Genomic DNA, 26,459 nt, shown 5'->3' on the forward strand with positions numbered 1-26,459 from the left:
TTTGCAGCTGGCCCACCACTTACTTGGCTCTTGTCACTGAGAAGAGCCTGTGAATTTCCCAGCAGTTTGTTATGTGAAGCTATGAAGTCCCTATAGGAAAGGGAAACGCAAAGAGCATGGCTGCCTGCCAGCAGCAGAGATGCAGGAGGGGAGCTGAAGAACTTCATTTTTAAGCTGGCAAAACACAAAGATCTCTCAGGCTCCATGACAGAAAAGAGGACATTGGCTCTCATGGCTCCAGCTGCTGTTAAACTAGTTGGAACTGTGCTTGGCTCTCCATGGCCAGCCCTCTGAGTGTCCTCTCCAGCAGGGAGTCCTTGCTTGCAGTCAGCATCTGGTAGTCTTAATGACCAAAAGTGCTGGTGTCAGAGGAGGGGAGTGAATTGGGTGGGATCCATTGCAGGATGGATCCTCTGAAGGACTCCACTGGATGTGGGGTATTCTTCGGTCCAAGTTCTTCAGCCACCTGCAGCAGCTTTAAATGAGATGTGAGCTTTGGTGTGTGGAGCTGCATGCTACTGCCTTCAGGAGATATGGCAAGTCACCTGTGGTTCTGCTGGGTTCTGAGAACCACTAAGTAATCTGCAAACATTACTGAGCCATCAGAGCCATCTCCTGCAGCAGTGAGGGGTACAGCTGTAGGTGGTGGTCAAGCGATGGGTTAACTGCCATAGAGGCAGAGCTGTGAGTATTGCACGCTCCCCTTCAGAGCCCAGGCACCAAGGACCTGGTCCATCCCCCTTGCCCTTCTCTATGTACCAGCTTTCCCTCTGGGCAGTAGAAAGATGCTCGGAAATGATGTGGGAAAATGCTGGTGCTCTGTGATAAGCCTAAGTTCTCTTGATTCTCTCTCCTAGGAGACTTCCTTCCTCCACCTCCGCCTCCTGTTGATGACCTCGGGAATATCACATCACAGGGTGCCTTTCCCCCCCCGCCCCCTCTGGATGACGTTGCTTTCAACGTGCAGGTAAGAAGATGAGTATTTTATTGGGAGTGCAGAACTGATTCAGAAGGGCTGTTCAGAAGGAAATAAGCCTGTGGTAATAAAACAAGGTGGCAAAGTGCTGTGGTTTGAAACGACATGTCAGGAACAACCAAGTCAGCATTATCAAGTTCTGTTTCCCAAGTAGGGAATATTTCCATTCAAAACTTACTGGGCTATTAAAGGATTTTTCCCATCCGGCTTGAATTAGAAAACTAATTGCATTCTGCCCTTGTGATAGTAGATGGGAGTGAAACCTTCCCAGAATGAATTGTTTTTTGGAAGGACCATCTCCTTCCACTGACTGTGGAGAGACTTTAGGGCAGTAATCTGATCCTAAAAGTGCTTTGTTTAGATGCCTAAAATTAAGTGAAACAAATAATCCCTGGCTCAGAGTACAGTGATGTCATTGGGACCCTGCTTTTGCTGGGTTGGATCTTCTAGATTGGCCTTGTGGATGAAAGCAAAACTTCTGAGATGCGATGGCGTGTGCTGTGTGGATGGGAAGGCTTGGACACCTCTGTGCAGACATCACAGGCTCGCCTGGCGTGCTGGTCCTGCTGTGCTAGGTCAGGAAGGCTGTGTTCAGACCACAGAGACGGGTGGTCAGGGTGATCCAGGAGCAAGGAGTTGAGATCTTGTCACTGATGACCAGAAGAGTTTAGTTTGTTAGCTGAGCAAAAAGAAGGCTATGGCTGCCAACCTAAAATATGTCTGGGGAACGAACACTGAGGAGGGATGAGATCTATTTCACCTCTTGATGGAGGTGAGCCTGAGCGCAGGCAAGTGAACAGACACTGAACAGGGTCCAAGAGGCCAGACTTTGTTCCTGACACTGCAGAGTTGATCCATCCATACTATGCCTCTGTAAAAAGAAAGCATGAGCTTCCTGTGATCTCTTGCCTGTAGCAAAGTTCAGATGCTACCACAGCTTCCAAGCGTGTTCCTGCAATGGGTTCAGCATTGGAAGCATCCTTGGAGAAAGAAGGGGTTAAAGGCAATTATGAACCCCACTGCCAGGAAGGGCTGTGACCATCGGGATGTGAGCCATGTGAGAAGCATGGTTTTTGCCAGCCTTGGGGGAATGAAGCAATTCCCCAGCAAGTATTGCCATATCTCTATCTCTCCAAGAAGTCCTCGGGGAGCCAGGGGCTGGGAAGTGGCCCTGCTGCCTCCCTGCTTCCCCAGGGCCTGCCACAGCCTGGGGGATTTTCAGAGAGGAAACCTAGCCATGAGTGGCACATGTCTGCTGATCCTGGTGCCTCATTCATCGGGCCGAAGATGTGCCTGAGCTGCACGGGGCTCTCATTGGAACTGGCATGTTGGTAGAACCAGCAGCTGGGCTGGCTCTGCCTGCTGAGCTCATGTAATTGCTATTTGTCACACCCTTTCTCTGTGACTTTGGGAAGCTGGAGCTGGAGCAGTGTTAGCAGCATTGAGTTTGGCAGGCATTTGGTTAGAGCTGGATTCTTGTGCAGGATGGCCTGGTCAGGGGAAAGCAGGGCCTGGAGGTGCATCCCCGCATGCCACCACTTCCCAGAGTACTCTGCACAGCTAACACAGAGCCCCATCCTTCATCTGTGCTCACTCATCTTCTTTTTCCTTTTCCTTTTCTTTCAATCCTCAGTGAAAGAGATTGGGAGCATAAGTCAGTGCAAATCAGGATCTCCTACTGCAGGATCAGGTCCTTATCCTAAGAAGGGATGCTAGGCAGTTGGGGAGGAAAAGGGCAAATAATAGAAGCACAGAATCATTATGGTTGGAAAAAACTCTAAGATCACCAAATCTAACCCATCCCCACCATGCCCACTGACCTCATCCCCCAGTGCCACATCTCCACTGTTTTTGAACACCTTCAGGGATGGTGACTCCCTCACCTCCCTGGGCAGCCTGTGCCAGTGCATCTCCACTCTTTCTGAGAAAAATGTCTTCCTAATATCCAACCTGTGAAAACTGAGGGAGATGTCTGATGCCTGTGAGTACTGAACATGCCTGCAGAAGTTGCCCAGCTGATGGGGCAGGGTGAATGGTGGCCATTCTCTCTGGGCTTCCAGCCTTCAGATGCTCCCTCAGGACAGCTCAGCACAAAGGCAGCGCTCTCATGCATGTGTGCTGGACTGGGCTCCAACAAACTGAATCTAGTTCTACTCTCTGCCATCAAATCCCATCATCTCTGGGCTGCATTTTCTCTCTGTTGAATGCATGTGCCAGAGCCTCTGATCCAATGGCTAGGAGCAGGTCTGAGGAGTTTGCCCCCATGGCTCAATGTGAGATCTCCAAACATGCTACACAGCTGGAAATGTGTCAGCCTTCCTACAACAGGACATCCTCTGGATGGCAGAAGGTTTCATTCAGATGAGAGTATATGAAAAATGTACACTGTGGCTCCAGGTAAGACTTCTTACACCATGTGTTGAGGGCAGCAGCAGATATATGGTCAGTTTATTATCATTTCATGCACTGCTGTCTGACAGCTGAAAGCTGCACAGATTATTGCAGTTTAAGTTGTAGCTTGTGGAGCAGCAGTTAAAATAATAATGCCCAGTTTTTGTAGGGCTGTTTATCTCTGGATCTGTGTTTGGATGGTGGAGCTGGCTGCTTAGGATTGGATCCAAAAAGGTACTTTAGTATCTGACTTTCCCTCTAGGTACCTGCACTGAGGTCTGAGCCACGAAATTCTTTTGCAATAGATCTGGCCTTTTCCTGTATTTTCTGTTTGTTCATCCAGATGCATCACGTTCCGACTGGCAGCAGGGCCAGGGAGAAAAGGGGAAGGAAATTTCAACTCTTTTCCTATTAACTGTAATGCTTCAGGAAAAAGAAAAAAAAAAAAAAAGTTTAGTTTAAAAAGCAGCATGCTGTAGCTGGGGTCAGCTGTGTTGGGAAGTTCCCCTTCGGCCAAAGGCAGTGGTGATGGCAGGGGCTTGTTCCGAGGGCGCGGTGATGGTGTGTTTGACAAATAAGGACATAGCAGAGAGGCTTTTGCCACGTTGGCTTGTGCTCAGTTTAAAAGAAAAAAAAAAATTCTGGACGGGAAGAAAAATGAAATCACTGTTTGTCAAAGGGAAATAGATAGATGTGGGAGGCAGGGAGATTTCTTTCTTCTTTTTGCTTTCTGCTCTCTAAAAAGGCACTCTGAGCAGGCTGGGGAAAGCACAGACGTGAGCAGCTCGCACAAGCACCCAGATCTGCTCAGAGCGGGACCCTTGCTAAAAGCAGTGGCTCTTTGGGATGGGACCTGCACATGGTGATGTGAGCAGCTAGTTCCTACCCTGCCTCCCCCTGAAGACCTCAGGCTGAGCCCAGCAGTGGGGGCTGCAGCTCCCTGTGAACCTCTGCTGGAACCCCCTAGCCATCCTCACCCTCAGGTCCCACTCCTGGAGCAGCCACAGCTTTTGCAGCTAATTACCCCCAGGTGCTGTGTCTGCAGCACAGATCTGATGTTCATTTGGGACCTTGGTTGAAACCCAAGTAGAGATTGTGCTCAGCTCAGAGATTGCATCTCCCCCGACAGCCCCTGGCCGTTATCAGCATGTGTTTTATTGATGGGCCACAAAGCCCTTCACAAAAGAAGCACTGGTTTGTGCCTGATAAGGAAGCTGAAGCAGGGAAAGTGATGTGCCTGGGTCACCAGGCTGACCAGCACGAGCTGAGAATAGTGCCTCAATCCCATGTCCTGAGCAATTGTTGCCTGCCTCCTTGAGCAAGTGCTGCTGCTGCCTTTTCCAGGAAAACATTTTGGTGTTTTCAGTTTGGAGCATCTATTTTGAGAAGGCACTGGGGAAGGGAAGAGCGTGGGGTGCTGCCTGGGATCTCCCATCTCCTGCTCTGCTGGGCTCTGCCTGCGGCAGGGCTCGCTTGAAATCGCCTTCCTCTGAATGCTTGGAGAAGCCAAAAAGACCAAAGAGAGCAGAAAGTGTGTTCAGCCTCCCTCTAGTGCTAGATTTTGTTAATCATCAGGTTTATGGGCCTGGGCTTAGGTGCTCGCTAGCAACGAGCATCCGCGCTGCTGACAGCTGCTGTGCTCCTGCAAGGAGCGAGCGCTCTTGGAGCCCTGCAGATTGAGCCTCACTCTGTGTGCACAGCTTTCAGTTGCAGAGCTTGTGTCTGCAGGTTTCTGTGGCTCCTGAACTGATTTATTAAAATCCATGTGATAAGCAACTGCCTTTTATCTAAATTGAAGCCGTGTCCAACGGTATAAGTAAATTACCTGGTGATGTTAGCCCTCTTATTCAAACCTTGGCTTTTCAAGAATGCTTTTGATCTGTCTCCCTCCTCCTGCCATCCTCGTGTGTTTGAGGCACAGCAATGGGCTGCGTTCTGATCTGGGCTCAAGCAAATCACATGCGTATTCCCTGCATGGCTGAGTGCTCACAGGCTCCCTGCAGGCTGGTGTGTGTTTGTTCACTTATGGAGCTCTCTGGGCACGAAGGTAGGAAAATCAGCAATACAGCATCTGTATATGCTGAGGAATATCTGGGTATCTCATATACGTGCATATACAGATACACAGTAAGTATAAGAAATGCAGAATGAGCAGGGATGTAGAGCAGGCCTACATGTTACGGGGGAACAAGCACGCACATTTTATCCCCGCTGCTTTTTTATCCCTGTCTGCGGGTAGCGTGACCGGTAAATGCAGGATCACAAGCGCAGAGGAACACTGAGCATGTCTTTCAGTCTCCTCTTGATGCGGCCCATCTTATACGCATGTTTGTTTTACAATGCCAAACCACATTCTATTTTAAATCTGTAATGAACCTCTGTTCCCATCTATGTAACTTTCCAATCCATACTCTTTTCAGAATAGACAAAGATGGTTATTATAAACCACAAATTTTACAGAAAGAGTAAACTGGAAAAGTTTTAATTGTGCAGTGTAAGCCTGCCATTCATCTTTCTGCCTGGCTATTAATATCTTGGCAGTGTTACGGTGCAAAACAGCCTTTAATAGCTAAAACTCTCAGCAAGGACTACAAAAGGAAGCAAGAATCCAAACAGTTAACCGGTCTCATTATTTTCATCATGGTTATACTGCGTTATTTGATGTATTTGTTCTGGTATTGTTTCATGTAGTAGCCGTGGGCTGGGTGTGCCAGGACCCGTGCTGCTGCACACTCGGAAGAGGGGCTGTGCTGGGCTGCGAGATGCTTTCAGAGAAGGAACAGAAGTGGCTTTTGGTCATGTGCCATACGGTGGGTGATGAGGTGTGGGAGCAGAAGAAAGCAGCAGCTAATACAGAGCACATGTAAATAAGAGCACAGGCCCATCTAAAAGGTTGTAATAGGAAACAGGTCGGAGGGATTGCTGATTGTGGGGTTCAGAGATCATGGAATCACAGAATTGGTGCACAGAGGTTAATCTGTGAGCTGGGTCATCCTCTCGTGGGCAACAGAGGCTTGAATGGGGTGAGTAAAGTGGGAGATGGAGTATGCAGAACAAAGCAGTAATTTTGTCCTCTCAGTCTGCAACAAACAATAGGGAGCAAAACCATCACTGCATCCAAGGTAGAATGGACAGATGGAAAGAGAATAAACAGATGGAAAACAGGTAATGAAGAAGTGAGAAGTCTCCCATCATAGCAAATGAGCTAAGAGATAGTAGAGTGGGAGCTAACATGATCAGTATTGAAGACTTTTACATTCTTCTCATTTCTGAGTTGTATTCAAATCTTCTGTTGGATTAAGAGGTCCTAGGAAGGATCTTTCGTAGGATCGCTTGCTCTTGTGTCAAATCCTGGTAGGCTGTGTTGCATTAGGGAACTGTGATGCAGCGGCGAGACTAAGACAAACAAACTGTCAGTAGCAGAAGGAATTCTAAAAACTGCAGCAGAGACAAATTATTTTGCTTTTTCTGTGAAGCTGGCTGGGGCTGGAAGATGTGGTTTGAGAAGACGAAGCCTTTCCATGGAATATGACTGTAGCGGTAGGCTGCGGTGTGACACAGCAGGCAGAAGTCAGATTCCCACCTTGATTTTGATGCCTTAAGTACTACAGTACTGTGTGGCAATGAAATAAGCTTTTGTCAGCCAAGCTGAAAAGAAATGTACACGTACTCATTGTCTGTCTAAATTTGGTTTTGCAGCTCTGGATAATTTAAAGAATAACACCAACTTAACTGTTTTAGATCTCCGCCTGTCTTTAAGCATTGTGAGTGTATCGAACCTCCAGGAATGGAAGTGGCTCAAATGCAGGTTCTTGTCTGTATTTTTTTGTTTCGATCACTTAAAAACACCAAAGCTTTTGCTGCCATGACAGGTGGTTTCGGTGTCAGAAAGGGTTGTCTCTGCAAGCAGTGTGCAGCACAGTGCCTGAGCAAGTGGAGAGGTGGTAGAAATAGCAGCAGAAAGTGTTTTTGCAGCCAGAGCTGAAGGAATTTGTTCCAGGATAGAAAGGCAGGCATGGCTTTGAATGTTTGTTGCTATTACATTCCACCTTTGCAGGACCATTCCCCACAGTTGTAATTTTCCGTTCTGATTAGCTGATGAAATTCTGATGAAAATGCAGGATGTCGATTAGCCTTAATGGGCAAAAAACAGGTAAGAAAGAGCATCTGGAAAACATCACATAATGTTTTTAGGGCTTTGTTTTCAGTTGTGTGAGAAGTAAAGTAGGAATGTTTGGGAAAGCTGTCGCAGCTCCAAGCATTGCTCAAGCCAGCCAGCGACAGCTCTGTCAGAGGTACTGCACAAGCATCTCCTGTTCAGCAGTGCCAGTCCACAGCTCCGTCCCTCTCTATCTCCTTGTTTCTGCATCTCTGTTTTGCCATGGAAACAGCCTCCTTTCTCGTCACATCCCAGGTCTGGCCTTCATCCTCAGCTCTGATATTCTGCTTATTCCTGACCTGCTCTCCCCACACCTGGCTCTGCAAATTCACCCCTTTCAGCCCTGCAGAACCCCTCGGTGTTTTCCCCGCAGATGTCACTGCTGAGGGCCGTGCAGATGTTTGGTGTCGCCACTTCCCAGGGCCGATGGCATGACTGCCCACCATAGGTGCTGATGCTGGGTGAGGCTCCTATGGAAATTTAGGCTCAGAATATGCTTTCTGCACTGAAACAAATCCCGTTTGGCTTCTGTGGCTGTATTTGCTCCAAGGAGCAGTAGAGTTCATAGAATCATAGAATGGCTTGCATTGGAAGGGACCTCAAAGATCGTCTAGTTCCAGCCCCATGGCTGTGGGCAGGGTTGCCAACTGCTAGACCAAGCAAAAAAGATATTGTCCTGTGGCCTAATGTGTAGTGGGGACATCACAGTTCCTGACGCACAGCTGCTTTCAGGCATGAGTTCTTAATGTCAACCAACAACTTTCAGTCACTTATCTGCATATGGGCAATATTGAGGCAAACCTTGGAGCTCGTTGGAAGGATCTGTGTGCTGGGAATTTCCCTTGCAAGGTTTAATGGTGGTCTTAGAGCAGTGCAGATTTGATTGTGCAGATTTTGTGTCACTCAGATGCTGTTTCTTCACCTGTGGTTTTTATGCTTATCTGAGGCTGCCCCAAATGAGTGTATCAAGGCTGAGTCCAGGCTTTCCTCTTCTCAGCTTGGACATATAGTAGATTTTTAACTTGACTCTGTTCTAAGCAAGCCAAACCTGAGCCATCCACTTTCATGTAGTTTTATACATCCATTTTCCTGACACCTTGCCAGGCTCTATGGGAGATTCTCAAATCCTTGCAAACTTTTTGGCGTGTACCCCTTCCTGTTACAGCAAAACAAGCAAACAAATTCCAAAATATGTTGTATCTTTAACTTCTGTGCTTGGAGCTTATTCAGACTGAGAAAACTAAATGGCCAATTTTATTTTATTTTATTTTATTTTTAGCAGTGATTTCTCATAGCTTCACAGCCTGCATTCAGGAATGCATTCTCAAATTCAGAGAAGCTTGACTGTGTGCTTAAACTTCATTAAAGTTGATAGAACTTCAGCACATGTGTAAAATTAACCATAAGCTTATGTTTTATACAGACTTCTTGCAGGTGACACTAGCAGCTGCATATGGGTTTTCAACATGTGATTAAATTCCAAAAGGAGTTTTTAAAAACAGTTTTAGTCAACCTTAATTTTCTGAAATTGGTAGCTTTAACAAAACCTATCTTTTTTGATTAAAATTGCCTGAGACGTGTCCCTTTTTAAAAGCTCTTCATTTAACTGTCACAATATACAGATTTGTGTGGGATAGAGTTTGTTCATGTAAATTTAATTTCCAGTTAAAGTGGTACAAACACAAAGTGATTTCAGCAGACATTTGGGAACTCCATGGTGCCTTTGCTTTCATCTCCACAGATCTGGGGCCAGGCAGAGCCATAAGCTGCTTCACCCCATCATCCACAGAGACCAAAGGCACCCACCAACATCAGGAGAGGGAGAAATCTTAAAAGTTGGTTCTAGTATTTAGAATCATCGTAGAATTATTTGAGTTGGAAGAGAGCTTTAAAGGCCATCTGGCCCAACTCCCTGCACTGAACAGGGACACCCACACTCCATCAGATGCTTTGAGCCCCATCCAGCCTGACCTTGGGTGTCTCCAGGGATGGGGCATCCACCACCTCTCTGGGCAGCCTGTGCTAGCACCTCATCACCTTTATTGTAAAAAACTTATCTCCAATCTAAATCTCTCCTCTTTTAGTTTGAAACCACTTCCCCTTGTCCTATCAGTTTAATTACTTGTGCTATTAAACATAAGTGAATATTTCTGTTATTTGTAAACAGAATCTCTCTGGCTTCAGCTTGCTGGTTGTGGCATGTTTTCCTATTTTGCTGGATTGGACAGACCTGCAGTATCTGACATTTTCATTCTGGGAAGCTGTTTAGGTAAAGCTATTGAGCTGCTCAGTCTCCTTTATAAATGAAACCAACTGAGCTCTGTACGTGTCTCATTGTCAGCTGTTTCTGCTTTTCTGGGGAGTCTCTCGAGTTTTTAAAACACTTCCTCCCAACCTGGACACAATATTTCAGTGTCAGACTCAACAAAAGTGTTGAAAGAAGAGAAATCGCCGGTCGTCAACTCTGCACATCTCTTGCTCCGATAGTGCAACAGCACTGGGAAGGAGAGAGCTGGAGCTGGGCATTTCTCCCCACCGGGTACAACTCCCTCTGGAGGGTAAGCTCCCTGGCACCTCTCTGGGCACATTATTTCAGCCATGGGACTTGTAAAACTGGTTCTTGGAGGTGGATCTTCCACATGTGGCTTCTATTCGGAAAGCCTTTAGTGGAAAAGCATCCAAGATAAATCTTGTCAAAAATATGTGTCCCTTTCCTTGCCTCTCGCTGTCTTCAACCCGTTCTTATTTGACAATGCCGTTCAGTTAAAAGCTTTGGAGAAGAGCTTAGGGGCTGATACAATCAGTATCAATGAAAAGGAAACAAAATGGAGTGTAAAAAGTGCTCTGCTCCAGGGGAACGTGGCAAGAGAGCATCCTCACCTCCTCTCGTGGCTGCTGGGCTTCCTCTGGCAGTGCCTTGGACACCAGATGTGTGCATGTAGGCGTGCGTAATTCATGGCTTGTCAGACACGTCCTGTGCACTTGGAGGCATCCTCCTCTTCTCTGTTCTCTCTTCTCTTATGCCAGAAATGGAAAGAGGAAGATTATAGCTTGGCCAGGATGTGGAGGTAAAGGGATTCTCTACTCATGGCCATTGCCATTGGATCTTTCATGAATGTAACTTCCATGGAGGAGGAGTGAATAGAAAGGCCTTCCTTTACTGCAGCGGACACTTAATGAGCTATTTGGTTTCTGTAATCGATTAAACTTTGTATTGGGTAATTGGTTATGGTTCCCATTGCAGGCAGATGGTGAAATATCCGATACCTCCTCAGCTCTCAGTTTTTCTGGAAGCAGTGATACTCTGTGGGGAACATCAGCTCTGCTTGATGGCTAATTAGACATTAATTCGTGATGATATTGGAGCAGATTTTAAGTTGGCGGGAGAGTGGGCAAAGAAATGGGAAACTTTTAAGTCACCATAATTATCAATAACGAGTCCTAATGTAATTGTATTAGTTAAAGGGAAAAGTATATATTCCCTGCTGCTGTAAAGTTGGTTGCAGTCACTGAAAGTCATGCTGAGTCAAAAGGATTTTATGGCCAGCTCCTCTTGCCCTGTGAGCAGAGAAGTAGTGCTGTCCTGCAGAAGGCATAAAGAAAAAGTTGATATATTCCACATGATATCGTATATTCTGCAGACGAACAAGAGTTTCCCTAATTCAATTTAATTCCCAAGGACGAGTGATTGTAGCTCCACTCGGAGAATATTAAATTGCCTTAATGGAAAAATAAACTGGTTTTATTCTCCCCCTTCTCTCCCCATCTTCCTCATTCAGCTTTCAAATAACTTTATGTGCCTCCTTAGTTTATTAATACACTTCTCATCTTGCTGCTGATTTAGCATCTGCTAGCGCTTAGCACAGACAAGCCTCCCAAGACTTTTGATCAGACATGTTCAGTAAACTATGGGGGCTGTTGGCTCTGCTGCTGGCAGATGTTAGATGGTGGGACTACTCCATCCATCCCCACACTTCTTTATCAAACCCGTCCTGTTGCTTTCTTGTGCCTCTTGCTTGTGTTCTGGCTGGCTCCCGTTGACAAAAGAACACGTTGCTGTTTTTCACTAGTGCCGCTGTCTTGAAAGCCGCATTAAGCCTATGTTGAAAAGTCCAGGACTTTCTTCCATGAGCCAGAGGTTGAAAGCCCAAAAAGGCCTTTTACAGGTTTGAATGCCCGTGGTGGCAACTGGATCTGGCATTTGGATGTGATGTAGTCAGGGTGATCCTGCAGTGAAATTGCAGATGGAGATTTGATGGCTTGAGTGGTGATTTCTCATCTTCTGGCTTGTTTTGTCAGGGCTGGAACAGTAAATGTAGAGAATGAAACAGGCATTAAGGAGCTGCTTTGGCCCAGTGGATTAGTGTTCATCTGGTGGCCAGAGGGAGCTGGTTTAAGTTCCTCACCCTGCCGGGTGCTCTGCAGCCCTTCTACCTGGTTGCCCTGGGATCCAGTTGACAACGAGCTCCTCAGGGCAGGGACGTTTCCTCTGATATGTGATCAGTGCCTATCAGACTACCTCCAGGGAAATATAAAACATTGTTGCAATACAGATTCATAATAGGAATGAAGTCTTTGCTCTCCTTCTTATCTGGGTCCCAGGAGGCTGAGTGCAATTGACTGCATTTTCTGTCATCTCAGCTCCCAGGAGGGAAGATGTGGGTTTCCAGGTGTTGATCCTGCACTAAGGCAATGATCAGTTGATAATCTGCAGAGACTGACATGTACCCACCAACAGAAGGAGTGACTGCAGGGTGGCAGCTGGCATACATGAAGCACGGTGGTGGCTTACTGGAGGTGTAAATGTGCAGAGCCAGATCAGATCAGCGAGTGTCAATAGGCCAGACAAAGATGTAAAAGGAGGAGCACAGAGTTTCATTTATTTATTTATTCATCTTTGAAGCATCTTCATCGTTTTCTTCCACGTGTTTCTCCAGCTGCCTTTGAAACACTTGTAAACACACAGCAACCACAGTGTCATGCAGAAGTGGCTCCACAGCTCAGTAGCACAGTCTGTGATGAAACACCTAATTTGTGTTGTTTTGAAACTGATACCTTCTCGTTTCTTGCTTTCTTCTTCTGTTACCTGGTGGGTTTTTTTGTTTTTTTTTTTTTAATTATGATTATTTATCCTTCTTGTAAGCCTCCTATACAACACTGAGGTTATAAACTGGTTTTGAAGATTTCTCAAGATGTTTCCTGGCTGTGCTAGCAAATAACCTCTCTCCTTGTTCATCTGCCCCAGCTGGAAGCCTTGCTGTTCTTTGCAACACCTTGTTGCTTTAGAGACAAATCAATTAATCCTGATGATACCCACAGCTGTTTACTGGTGATAGAATCATAGAATCATTAAGGTTGGAAAAGGTGGCTAAAATGATCCGGTCCAACCGTCAACCCATCCCCACCATGCTCTCTAACCATATCTCTTAGTGCTAGTGCACATCTGCCCTTTTCTTGGACACCTCCAGGAGCAAATGATGGAAAGCATTTGGCACATTGGCTGAAATCTGCTGGAGCAGCAAGGTGGGTTCCTGCTGCACAGTGCATGGCTCCCACACCCCCTCATTTAAGCCCTGTTGCAGGCAGCTCGATTTATAGGCGAATCTTCAAAAGTGGCCAGAACTGTAGGAACATTGCTCAGTTAGATGACATTCGTGTCAGAGAGACACCGAGCGATGCCTTTGAACAGCCCACTTCAAACTTTTGAAGTGTTTTCCTTTGGTGCAGCTAGCATCCAGCAACACAAATCAGGTAAAACCACTCCATGCCTTAAAAAAGAAAGAGCAGGGAAAAAAAATAAATCAAAACCCAACTTCCCTTTGGCTTTTATTCTTGATGTCATCAAAAGAGTAAAAAGGATATTTCAGGCCTGGCTTCAGCCTGACGGAACAGCAGGGAAGTTCTTTTCTATTAGATCCTTGATACAATCACGTCTGGTGAAATCACTGCGGTCACATCTGCTGAAATCTTCCATCATTTCGGATTTGTTTCAAAAGACTCAATCTGTCTGTTTTTAAAGGGCACGACTACTTTTCCAGCCCCTCCTTGGTGCCTGAAACAGTGATTTTGTATCAGTCAAACATTTTAGACCCTCCTGGTCCGGAATGCTGCAGTCAGTTCTTGTCACCATGTGCGTGCTTGGTAGGGCAGGCTCTTGCAACTGCTTTCATTTACATCAGGGAATTTGAAACAAAATGTTTGCATTTGTCTTTAGGCTGAGAAGAGAACAGACACAGCAGCTCATGGTCTGGGTGCCTCATTTTCGTGATGGATACCCTCGAGGATGCATCTTTTTGCCACTGCAGTGGCTTTTTGTGCCTCACATGACTGTTGTGAAGGAAGGCTGGGAAACTGGGATGGGATGGGGAAGCAAGGGCATGTGTTGGAAGAGGATCTTGCCCCTGGCAGTGGTAATGTTGGAGAAAGTGCAAAGAGAGGGTAAAAGAAAACGACACACAAATAGCAGTCTGAAGTGTGTCAAGACTGAATCACTTCTTTTCTTCTTCCAGGTTAAAATTTCTCACAGCCTCTTCCTGTAGGTGGTTTGCCATCGAAACCTAACATCTTTCGTCTCCTTTCTCCCACTTGCCCTCAGCTAAAATAGAAAATAGGAGCCCCATCCTCCTTTGCCTATCTGCAGCTCTGTCTGAGGCCACTGCCTGGGGCCAGGAGAGCTGCTGACTCCTTGTATGGAGAGCCCTTTCTTTTGCTCTTTCTTCAGTGACGATTCCCACAGCCTGCAGAGTGTGGCAGACAGCTGCAGGGGTGGAAAGAGGGGAAATCAGAGTGAAGTTTTGCCAGTGCCAGATTCCACGGTGTCTCTCAGACAGTTTGGCTTCATCGCATCACCCAAACATACATCTACACCTGTAGGGCATCTCACTTCCCAGCAAGGGAAGCTTGCATTCTCCAACACCAATGAAATGGACTTAACTCAGCCTGCTTTGGATAAGCCTTGAGCCGAGCCAGTGGGTGGAAGGGAGATGGATCTCAGTGGTGGAAAACAGCACTGTAGTGAGCCCTGGTGCCCTAACCCTGACCTAACCCTCACCCACAGACATCTCTTGTCACAGAGATAGCGACTGTCCCAGGCTGCAGCACTGCATGGCAGCAGACGAGGTGAGGAGAAACAGGGAAACAGAGCACAGCAGAGAGGTTAGGTCTGAGTAGGGAGAGGAATTAGGGGCAGGAACTTGGAGGGACATCTGGGAGCCAGATTCTTCTCCCTATCCCTATTGCAAGGAGCTGACGTGGACAAACAGCAATGTCCTTGCATCCCTTCTGTAACTTGCAAACTGTAATAAGAGCAGGTGATCTAGGTTGTAGGAAAAGGGGCCCCAGGGGAAATCATTGTGTTTTTTCATATCTTCCAGCTCGACAAGTAGTCCTGTGGCCTTTTTTAGCACAGTGAGCTCAACTTCGAGGCCCTGCGTGCCCTCTGCACTGAGTGCTCTGCACAGAGCTTCCCTTGGGGAGGCAAGGGGACCTGTGGCTCTGCCTGGTGCTGGGAGGTAGGATTAGGGAAATGAAAGCCAGTTTTCATTGGAACAGTGTGGGTTGACAGGGCGCAGGAGTGGATTACCCTCACAGCTGCTTGGAGCCGCACACCGGGAGTTCAGGGGCGGCCAACAAGGCAGGCAGTGCTGTTTTTCTCTCTTCTGCCTCGCAGCAGGGACAGAGCCAGGGGGTGGGAGTGTAGGCGCTGCAGAAATGCACGTGAGTGGATAGTCTGTGGCGTGAGTAATTTGTTGGATTGGGTTGGTTTATGTTTGCTTTCTGTCGAACTCACGTTGGCCAGGCCAAAGATAGCATCCTTTTCCCTTTTTAAAGCCGTTTTTCCATATACTGCTGGCTGAAAGGGAGCGTGCACAAGTGACTGCAGTGATGCAGTAAATCTGACAGAAATAGCAGGAGCGGTTCTTTCTGGTTCCAAGTGTTCGGATTTGCAAAGTCGTTCGCTCAGCCGGCGCAGTTCCTCGGAGCTGAGCCCTGCCTGCGCCGACCTGTTGTGCCGTGGGACCTGGCGCTGGGGATCTGTTCCAGAGCAATATCATAAAACTTTTATAGCGACGTCATGACAAAGAGCATGAGAACAGAAAGAAGTTAACCCTCTCTTACTAAAGTTTTGCTGTTGCGAATTCTCCTCCTGTTCCCACGTGCAATAAATCCCTTGATGGAAACAGGAGTGTGGTAGTGAGAAAAATGCAAGATTTGTGGAGATGGGGAATGGAGAACAAGGAGAAGCCTGTCTGTGCAAGCACTGCTGTTTCACAGAGGTACTCGAGGTCCGGTCCCATCCCCATTGGCCCTCACATTCTGCACTGCATTCTGCTTCAGCACTTGGAGAATTGAGCTCTTCATCTCTATTTATTATATTTTAATTGAATAAATAAATCTTTTGCAGAGCCCCAAATCAATGGAGATATTTCCATGTTCGTGTTTGGTTTTTTTATTATTATTATTTTATTTTTCTAGGTTTCCTAAGGACATTTAACTTTTACAACCTCACAACTTGCTCTGCGGTCTTTGCTTGTCGGTTGTTGCATAATCGCTCTGGGGGATGAGAACCTGGGAATAATATGGCACAGAAATGCTAAGAAGCAGAAATATAATCGGCTGATCTTCTAATCTGCTGCCATCTCTCCTCTCCTGGGTCAATGCCGTCCCACAGCCAGGCACCAAGCAGCCCCATCCTGGGCCCCACTTGTACTCCCGGTTCCGTCATTGACTTGCTCCATGATTTATCTCTGCAGATGCTGCGGCCTTGGGTGCCCTTCGCATCTCCCCCTCCTTCCAGACTGGCTTTTGGCTTAAAAATTCTCTGGAGTGGAGCAATCTCATGTTTTGAATCTAGGAAGCCTGTGGCTGCCCTGCAGTTGTTGTAGGCCAGCAATTGGAGGATGGAGGAAAACCAAGCCAGAGCCATGAAGTGTGCTAGTAATGGAAAGGAAATTAGACTTTTTCAGGTTTAAAAATGCAGATACCTACAGCTAGCCTTGAGTAATGATCTGGGACAATTCCTGCCTAAAGTAATTATTTTTTGAACAATAGTTTGGATGGAAAAACTTTGATTGGTTCCATAATAAAAAGAAGTAAGAAAAATTGAGTTTGTAAGTAGTTTCTAACCTGACTTTGAGCCTTTTAAATCATGTGTTCTTGCATAAAGCGCATTGGAGATTTCATTTTCCTGTCAGTCAAGCCAAATTTATTGTAATCCAATAAGATTTAATAATCATTAGGAACTAATGAATGCCTTAGCACGTATAAGCTTGGCAGCTCAGAGCCTCCCTGCTTTGCATAGGCTGTCTCTCTGACCAGGTTGCTGCTTACGTGTCGGATTTGATGACTGGAGAGTTCTGTAAAGCAGGTAATGATCTAGTGCTCCTTAAATGAAATTCAAATAAAACCTATCTGGAGCAGACAGTGAGCCAAAGGGAAAGGAAAATTTTTGGCTTGGAAAATTGAAGTAACTCGGTGAGAATGAAGGCAAACAGAGCTAGATTGTCTGTGGGGAAGTGTTGGTATGGTCTGTACCAGCATTACAGCTGAAATTAGGTGAGATGTTATGTAATTCTTTTGTATTTTTATTATGGTAATAGTTAAGCTGCACTGAGCTCTGTAGCTGCATGTACATGGAGAGCCTCTGCCTGGGGAGTTCGCAGATAACTCAGACGGGAAAGGACAGAAGACAAATATTGACTATGACTCAGGTTCAGAGAAGACTTTAAGTGTGTATTATTTCACTTGACTCAAGAACTTCTGCTTCTGTGCCTGCCCTAAGTGTAGCTAGGTGGGTAAGCTCCTGGCAGCACACTTGATGGGGATCTTTTGCTGGTTTCCTCAAACATTACTGGTCCTTGAACACTACTATGGTCCATAGGGACTACTTTATCTCCTGCATCACTGAGCCATGAGCTTTTTGTTCTTCGCTTCCAGAGGTGGGTGATGGTGGTAAAAATTCATGTCTCTTCCCATTCATGCGAATGTACTGACCATACTGATGCAAATGGGAAGAGGCCAATTTAAATGCAGAGAGAAAGCAAGGTGAACTCGATTGAAAAGGGTCCTGGATATAGGTTGATGTCTGCTCTGGTCATGGATTTCCCTGAACAATAACCCTTTTCCCAAGGACCTTCATTATATTGCTTTGTGACTCCTTATTTCAAATCATGCCCTTCACTTTGAGTTTGCTAGAAATAAATTGAACTTTTTCACTCCTCAAGGGACTGATGGAAATTGTAAAGTGTTGAATCAGACAGGTAGAGCTACCATGGAGTGATTCAAAGTAATAATAGGTGTGCAGGTGGCCGGGTGCTGGTCTCAGCTTGCAGCTCCACTGCCTTTGTGCACACCTTGGCAGCACACTGCTTACCATGTTTCATAATCCTCCAAGTCAACACAATGGGACCATTGTGGGAAATGCATGAAGAAAAGCCTCAAAGCAGCCTAAATCTTTGTGAGATGAAGCCTCTCTGCTCATCCCTGATTCTGGGGAAGAGCTGTAGCGTTTCAACATGTTTGTAGAATCCCTGCAACCTGAGAGTTATTGCTGGGACATGGTGGCAGCTCCCTTTGAGGACACTAAGAAACCACGTTCCAGGCCACGGTCTGAGTAACTGGAACTCTTCTTCTTTCTTTAAGGTGAATCCTGGTGGCAAGACACTTGAGGAGAGGCGCTCCAGCCTGGATGCAGAGATCGACTCCCTCACCAGCATCCTGGCCGATCTAGAGAGCAGCTCTCCCTACAAACCGCGGATCCAACAGGTTGGTGGCATGTTGCTTAAGCCCAGAGTGGGAAAGTGGCCAGAAGCAACTGCTGAGTCAGTTTGCTAACTGCCTGGTATTTGGAGTGAGCAGGCATGCCAGTGTGTCCTGATAGCATCCAGATGTAGCTGTCAATGGGATGAAGGGTGCAGCCGCTCCGAAGGGGCACCAGCTCAGAAGCTGCAGTACCTCCTAGCAAGGGGCCTCTGATCCCAATTGTTTCATTGGCCTTGGAGATCGTTAGCAAAAAGTTTACAAAGAAAAAGACATTTCCTTTGCCCCAACTTTCTGTCAACAATAGCTTGTGAACTAAAATCTGCTCAGTTCACCAATACTTTTACACATTTCTTTCCCCATTCTGTTAACTTTTATCTGTTACACTGTCAAAACAATCCAGGTACCTGCATCTCAAGTTGTTTTGTTTTTGTGGTGTGATCAGTGGCAGTGACACAGTTCAGGGTGGCTGTAGCCCAGCAAAGTGGGTTGCTATTCCCATTTAATCCACTGTGTCTACGTGAGGACTGCAGGAGTCACTAATTTTTGCCACTAATACAGGTAGCATCTGTGTGGAACTACTTATGTTATGGTAAGATGTGTCTTTATCAGAGAAAGTGGTGAAACCCCGGTGGCACTTAAAGAAGAGCAGTGCATGTGATCTTGATAATCACCTCAGGAGTGTTTATCCCCATCTGTGCAGCTCTTTTGTGTCCTGTTCCCATAACTTGTCTCATTTCTTATATGTACACATGTCTGTAGGCATCTGTGCAGCTATGTGTGCCTTACTGTCAGCTCTGACTGAAACCCTTTGATTCTATTCAAAGAGAGAGTCGAGTGACACAACGCCCACCCACTGTCCATACAGGCTATCCCTTCACTTTGTGGCTCTTTCGATTCTTTTCACCGTTGCATTTGTTTTGAGTAATGCAGAAATGATACTTTTGAACAGAACTAAAACAGTGACCAGAGTTCGTTTAGGTTTAAGGTCGTGTTTAAATACGTGAACTTAGCAAAAGTGGTGTTGAATAAAGTTGGCACAAGCCCATCCCAGGTGTCTGCAGGTAGGGGCTCTTGTTGCAACCTTCTGCAGGGGCTGCCCAGTAAACTCTTCCTTCATTCCAGCTGCATCTACATGATTGCTGTATAAGCTAACAGATACATCCACATAAACAGTCTGATTTGGGTCAGTCAGTCAAAGAGAGCAACAGCGCAGCCCAGATACCACTTGGTCCTCTTCCCAGTGTATTTTTTGTTGTTGCAGTGAGTGAGACAAGTCTTAACAATGATTGTGCTCAGGCACTGTGTCGAATAATCTGCACTCATTTTGTTTGTATGGACCAAGCGGATACAAATGCACACTGGTATTGGGAAATACTTTACAGCATCAAAACCCTGTGAGAGAGTTAACTGGAAGAGATTGGCACTCACCCATTTTCCTTGGCAATGCCTGCAGTCAACCACAGCGCCTTAGCAGAGACATGCAGCTCGTGTAACCAATTCTCTGAGCGTCTGCAGTTTTGTGATCTGCCAGTACTGCTGACTGCTTCCTGATACTCTTTTCTTTGGGATCTGGCATTGTGTGAACAGATTGTTTCCCCGCTTTTATTTTGTACCCATCCTATTAAAAAAATTCACAGAGTTCAAACGCAGCTTTCTGCAGCATAATTAGAGTTACTGCACCTCGGAAGGCACAGCCCAACTTTGGGACTGGATCTGACTTTCCAGGCCCGCCAACACGTGCTGCCAGTTGCACATGTTTGTTCCTGTGGCTTTTTGCTTGAGGTTCTGGTTGAGGATCTGGAGATCTGTCCTCCACCCAGGAACGGCAGGATGGTGCTGTCCATCCCAAATGCCAGCCAGTGTGTTTGGCTTACGAGACTCTCTGGCATTTATTGGTTAATGAGGCAACGTCCCATGGAAAGTACAGTTACAGCAACTCCCAACTATGGCTGCTACAAATAGAAAATGCCCGAGTTGAATGTGTCATTTACTGTAATTAAAAACTACTCAGATGAGTCCTTGAAGGGTGGAATTAGAAGGTAAAGCTTTGATATTTTTCTTTGTTTGATCTGTACTAAGTATTAAAACTGGTGAGTCATTTGATGGTCTTATAGTGGGATAATAGATTAGGCTGCAAATTGTGAGGTACTTACTCGGAACATCAGCGCATTTATTGGATTACATCTCAAATGACCTTCCCAAATTTATCAGGATAATGGCTGCGTGGAGGAAGATAAGAGTCACAACTTGTTTTGGAGATGTTTCCAGTTGTGCTTATGCAGTTAAAGCATTATAATAATTGTATAGGTATACCTTGCCCTTGGGGATGCTCCTCTTATGGAACAAGAGGAATTTTATTGTTGGGTTTATTTTTTTCTTCTTCTTTGATCTTCGAAATAGTTTTAAAGCAACATAAACTAAACTATAAAATTGTCCTCTCGTGCTGGAGCAGGAGTGATAGCAGGATTTGAGTGGCTTGCCCAACACTGCCCGCCTTCATTGGCATAAATTCAAAGAGAGAAGCTCTTCTGATCCTCATTGCATGTTTCAGATTGCAGTGAGACACGGTGCAATGGGAGGTGCCCCTGGAGCAGAGGGATTCGTGTCCTCCTCATAGGTTTGGAAAGTCTGAATTACGTTTCAGACTGCAGGGGGCTACAGCCAACCCCAGACATGGCCCAAAGACATTGCCCCGGGCTGAGCCCACCGTGGAGAGTTTCTCTGGCTGAGTTGCCAAGAGCGGCCAAAAATGGATTAAAATGCCGTTGTGTTGTTTGTTTGTTTGTTTGTTTGTTTTTCTTTCCAAATTGCACGTATCAAAAAACAACAGAAAATTGTAACGCTGAGTTGTTATCTTTGACTGCAGCACAGCAGTGCCTGGGGATGCTTCCTGTCATGGGAGCTGCTGGGAGGCACCGTGTTTCATAAGTCCAGCTGGAACTCATTTTTAGAAAGGACCAAACAACACCTGAGCTTGGGAGGTGGCTGTGTGCTCATCACCAGTCTCCTGGTGTTGTGGTTGATTTGGACGGAGCTGAATCAGCCTTACGTAGGTAGAACTGCAGTTGCATTATGACAAAATCTAATTAATATTTTCCTCCTGTTCGGTAAAATTCAGAACTGTTGGCGTGATGTATAAAGTACAGAGATCCTCTTGTGTAGCTGTGATGTATTTTCTGTTTACATATCACACCTTTAAATTGCAGTAACCCATTGGAAAGTTTAGAGGCAGAGAACCCACTGCAACTTGTAACAGTACAAGGAGTTGTGTAGGGAAGGCATGGAGGAGCATAAGTTCCATGAAAGGGAGTAGGGGCTGTTCCTAAACCAGTGAACCCCAGCCTGGCTGCTGTGTACATGCTGTGGTCATCCAACTCCTCTGTTAAAAGGTATTTTCCCCAACTTAGAGGGATGTTTTTAAACTATTCTGTTTAAACTCTAGCTTAGGAGATGAGTGCAGCAAGGCCTTAAGCAAAAAGAAAAAAAAAACTGCCAAATTTCAGCCCATAAAATAAATGTTTGCTTTTTTTTTTTTTTTTTTAACAAGAAAACTTTGTGACTCTGGAGAGAAAGCTTCCAGCAGAGGCTGTGAAAATGAAATACTGGAAATAGCAGCATATGAAAGCTCAGGATTTTTTGTCCCTGCTGTGAATTATGTATTGAATGCTGATTGCTTTGTTTGGAATCAGACACCTACCTTCAGAAACTCTTGGTTTTTACCCTGAATTTCCTGCAGATTGCTTGGCAAAATAGGACTTTGTGAGAGGTGTGCCAGGCAATAAGATGTACCTGGTCCAACAGTAATGAGCCTGTTTTTAAAAAAAGCAAATAGCAGGTCACCAGAATTTACAGAGTATTCGACTAGAGAAAAAAATTGCTTTGATGATCAAAATCGAATGTACGTGTGTGCAGCTCTCAGAGGCAGCTGCATCCAGAGGGACTCAGGAGATGCGTTTCACTCCCAGTTATCACCACTGTGCAAAATGACCATGGTGGGACATTTCTGTTTTGCTTCCTCTCGAAACCTCCTCTATCTGCATAGCTTGTCATCTGCTTACATGTGATTTGCCTCCTGCCCCCGTGTATTGCATCTAGCAAAATGAAACCTTGGTCTGGATTGAAGTCCTTTAGGTGATGTTCTTGGACAAATAATGAAGAGAAATAAAATATTTTTCTCACCTAACAGATGGGGGAAATGATGGCAGAGTTAGGTGAGGTGTCTGAGGATTCGTGCCTGTACCCCTGCCTCTGTACTGTTGCCTCCTGGACTAAATACATCCACTATCCCACGCTGCCAGCCTAGGCAAGCAATAGTTTGAAGGAAAAGAAACTCATTCTCAGTGTGAGCTGCAGAACAATAAAAAAGTAAATAAAATAAAATTAAAAATCAGTGATACATTTTCATTAAGTTCCAAACATACTGGGAAATAATGTCATCTAATGACTGGAGTTTGAAAGGGATTTAAGTGTTTGACAGCGTTGGATGTTATTCATCACTCCTTTCGACAACCAGTTGGGGATTGCAGAAACAGTGAAAAGGCAATGGGCTCATTTTCTTGCAGAGTGATGGAAGAGGATTGGAAACCACAAAACGAAGCAAAATGCTGTGCACTGAACACTCCTAAGGAGCACTCTTTCATGTGCATTCTTAATGCCTCATTTTTATCTGGTCCAGGAATGCACAGCTAAAGGTTTGGGGTTTTTATTTTTGCTTGTGTGGAGCTGAAACTCCAGCCATGAATGAAGCTTCCCAAGCAGCACGGAGCAGAGCATTCCTCAGCATTGGAGGGAGAAAGCCCTATGGTTTCTCTTGGTGTGGGCTGCGGGATTGGCATATGGGCTCTGTAAAAGACAGAGTGCAACAGCTCTCTTCAAAACAGCCCATTCAGATTCATGAGTCCAAGCTCAGAGTCTGATTTCCTTGTTCTGTTAACTGACAGAGCCTGGTTTGTTACGCACCCAAAGGATTTTGCAGGCATGGTCCATGCAATGTTTACTACTGTTTTGGATGATGGGGACAATTTGATAGGACAAGAGGAAATGGTTTCTAACTAAAAGAGAGGAGATTTAGATGGGACATAAGAAAGATGTTTTCTACAGTGACGGTGGTGAGGCACTGGCACAGGTTGCCCAGGGAGGTGATGGTGCTCCATTCTTGCAGACACCCAAGGTCAGGCTGGACAGGGCTCTGAGCACCTGATGGAGCTGTAGGTGTCCCTGTTCAGTGCAGGGAGTTGGGCCAGATGGCCTTTAAGGGTCTCTTCCAACACAAATGGTTCTATGATTTTCTTTCTTTTAAGAATGAAAACGTAGGGATTCAAACAGATGGAGATTAATTTGGCAGGTTCTGAGTTAATTGTCTCCTCCTGTAGCATTTGGGTGACAGAAAGAGTTGGTGGTTCCTGAGTTAAGGGGCTTGGTGGGATTTGGCTGTTTCAGGTACTCAGGAAGTTGCCAAGACCTTTTCAGTGTTGTGTGGGCTGAAACTGAGTGTTCTCACTGGTGACTTTGTGCCGTGCGTAAAATCCATACAGAACTACAGAAGCAGGAAAGGAAGCATCCCGTCTGGAGCCAGCTCCATGGGTTCCACCAGCAGTCAAGAAGGAAAGCCTCCACATTCAGGAAACCTCCTTCTTCCTGCAGCTCCCGTTCCCAAGGGCGGAGCAGCAGCATTGCCTGCGACAGTCCCAAGGTGACAGCTCTCCAGGAGCTCTGATGCTGGCAGGACACGTGTGTCAGAGAAGCACACACGAGGCAGAGACGTTGGTCCACATGCGTGTGAGCAGAGAGGAACAGCCAGCAGATGATCTCAGCACGCTGGGTTTGGCTATCGGCACAAGGAGGGGACCCTTCCTGTGCTCCACGGCTCAGCCGGCGTGTGCTGTGGGCTGATGCTGCTCTGATTAGCAGATGCTGGAATCGGTTGCATCTGCTGGTATGTATTAGACCATAATCCTTCTGCTAAGAGCATGTCCGGGAAGACTTTTAAAGAAAATTTTCTGAGATCCCAGATTATCAGCTTGTCACAGATGAACAGGATAAGAGTGACCTTCGCAGGGTATTATTTCTTTCTGTAGCACTATCATCAGTGAAAATAAAACTGCTTTCCTTTTTTTTTTCTGGTGCATAACCAAGTTCACAAAAATCTTTCGTTTCCCTTTCCCCTTTCCATTTTTTTTTTTGGTATCCATTTGGGTTTTCTGCCTACGTGCTTGGCTCCAGCCTTAGCTGATGACTGGTATTGGATATATTGAACTTCAAAATCTGTGCAGGCATCTCAAATTTGTGTGTGGATAAAGGCAAACATTTACTTTGGGAACAGCGATAAAAAAGCAAATAGTACCTCATAATTTGGTCTTTTTTTCCTTCTGCATTCATGATTGTTTTGCAGAGAGTGGGTGAGAGCTGGGCTCTTACTTTCTAAAGCCGTTCAAGGCCCTCTACCTATTGTTAGATTCTGTTTTCTGTCTTTTTCCCCACAATGGGACTGGGCTGCAGTGCACTGTCAGCTCAGGAAGCCTGTCATCATTTCCCCATCCTCAGTTTTTGGCACTTGGCTCATTTGGCTCTCATCTCAAAGGGATCCAGCACACTTCACGAGCTGTCCACACGCCCAACAAAGAGTTATCACCCCTGGGGCACCGAGTGGTGCTGGAATGTGGGCTGCTGGCATCCTTGCATGGGTCGATGCATCTGAGTTCTTCAGTGGTATCAGATTCACCACCACAACAGCCCAGTGAAATACAAAAATGGTGTTGCTCTTTCATGGTTGAGGTAGATGAAATGCCTTGCTTCGTACATGGATCATTGGAGGAGCTGAGGGTGGACTCCAGGCACCCTTCACTCACCCTCTTCTTGTAGCACATGCAGATGGATTAATAGAATCTCAGAGTCACTGAGGTTAGAAAAGACCATTCAGAACATCCACTCCAATAGTAAATGCATCCCCACCATGCCCGCTAGCTATGTCCCTCAGTGCCACATCCCCACAGTTCTGGAACACCTCTAGGAATGGTGACTTCACCACCTCCCTGGGCAGCCTGTGCCAGTGCACCACTACTCTTTCTGGGCCTGTAGCTTCACTTATCCCATCAGCATTTGAGAACTGATCAGCTGTTTTCTCCACCTGTGTAAGGCTGGAAGAAATTGAATTAAGTCAAACTTAGATCTGTGGCACTATTTAGTGATTCCTCTACGTGCGTGGCATCCACTCTTCTGCATTGCAGGGGAATAGCTGGTACATTTCAGAAAGAGTGGTTGTGCAGTGGCACAGGCTGCCCAGGGAGGTGGTGGAATAACCATCCCTGAAGGTGTTCCAGAACTGTGGGGATGTGGCACTGAGGGATGTGGTCAGCGGGGATGGTGGGGATGGGCTGCTGGTTGGACTGGATGATCTTAGTGGTCTTTTCCAACCTTAATAATTCTGTGATTCTGTGATTAGGAAATGGAATCACAGTTAATTCTTCCCGCCCAACACCCACCAGTATCTGCTCATTGACTCCTCCTGGCATATGGATTGAACTTGGTGTCCTCTCCATGGCCCCTGGGCTGGTCCCATGTGGGCACAGTGAGCTCCAGGCCCTTGTCACAATCTGAACTTTTGCTCTTCCAGGCTGTGCTGTAACCAGGATCTCCAAAGGCAGATTGTTTGGCCGATGCACACAGATAAGTGCCTAGGCTAATTCTAGTAGAAGGGAAGTGGGAGGGGCAGTCAGGAGAGGTGAGGAGGGAGTACAGGAAGGATCAGAGCCTGCTCAAGATGCAAGGCACAAGTCCATAGGAAATGAGGCTTCCTTTGCTCCACTCTTGATGGTTTCTGTTCCTTTTGTGTAGACTATTTCTCTTCTGTGCACACTAGGAACCAGCTGTGTTTCCCTCCCCGTTAGGGAAAGGAAATAGCTCAGAGCCAAGGGAACAGCACAGCAGCTCCAAGAAGCACCTGCATAGCAATGCATCTCTTGGGACTTTGCTCCCCCCAGGGCTTTGCTGGGTGCCTGCTGCAGCCCATCACAGTGTTTCTGGGGGGATGCAGTGTAGGCATTGCACAAAGTAGGCAGAGCACTGCCTTGGTTTCCATCTCTAGCCAGAGACCACAGAAGAGCTGGCAGAAACCCTGCTGATGTGAGTGCTTGTAGGGTTGCACCCTACAGAAAAGAGAGAATTGGCCATGCA

General features: G+C 46.2%; 1 protein-coding gene across 10 annotated transcripts in view; it reads left to right on the forward strand.

Moving 5' to 3' along the window:
• The window catches only part of LOC125697421 (LIM domain containing preferred translocation partner in lipoma), a 320,474-nt gene that overhangs the window by 137,784 nt on the left and 156,231 nt on the right, over positions 1 to 26,459 (forward strand). For all 10 annotated transcript variants that reach the window (XM_048954618.1, XM_048954615.1, XM_048954616.1 and 7 more), the window contains 2 exons: positions 858 to 967; positions 18,168 to 18,290. In XM_048954618.1, the coding sequence (XP_048810575.1) occupies positions 858 to 967; positions 18,168 to 18,290 (233 nt within the window). The remainder of the gene's footprint in view (positions 1 to 857; positions 968 to 18,167; positions 18,291 to 26,459) is intronic.

Source organism: Lagopus muta, chromosome 9, assembly GCF_023343835.1.
Source record: "Lagopus muta isolate bLagMut1 chromosome 9, bLagMut1 primary, whole genome shotgun sequence".
Lineage (NCBI taxonomy): Eukaryota > Metazoa > Chordata > Aves > Galliformes > Phasianidae > Lagopus > Lagopus muta.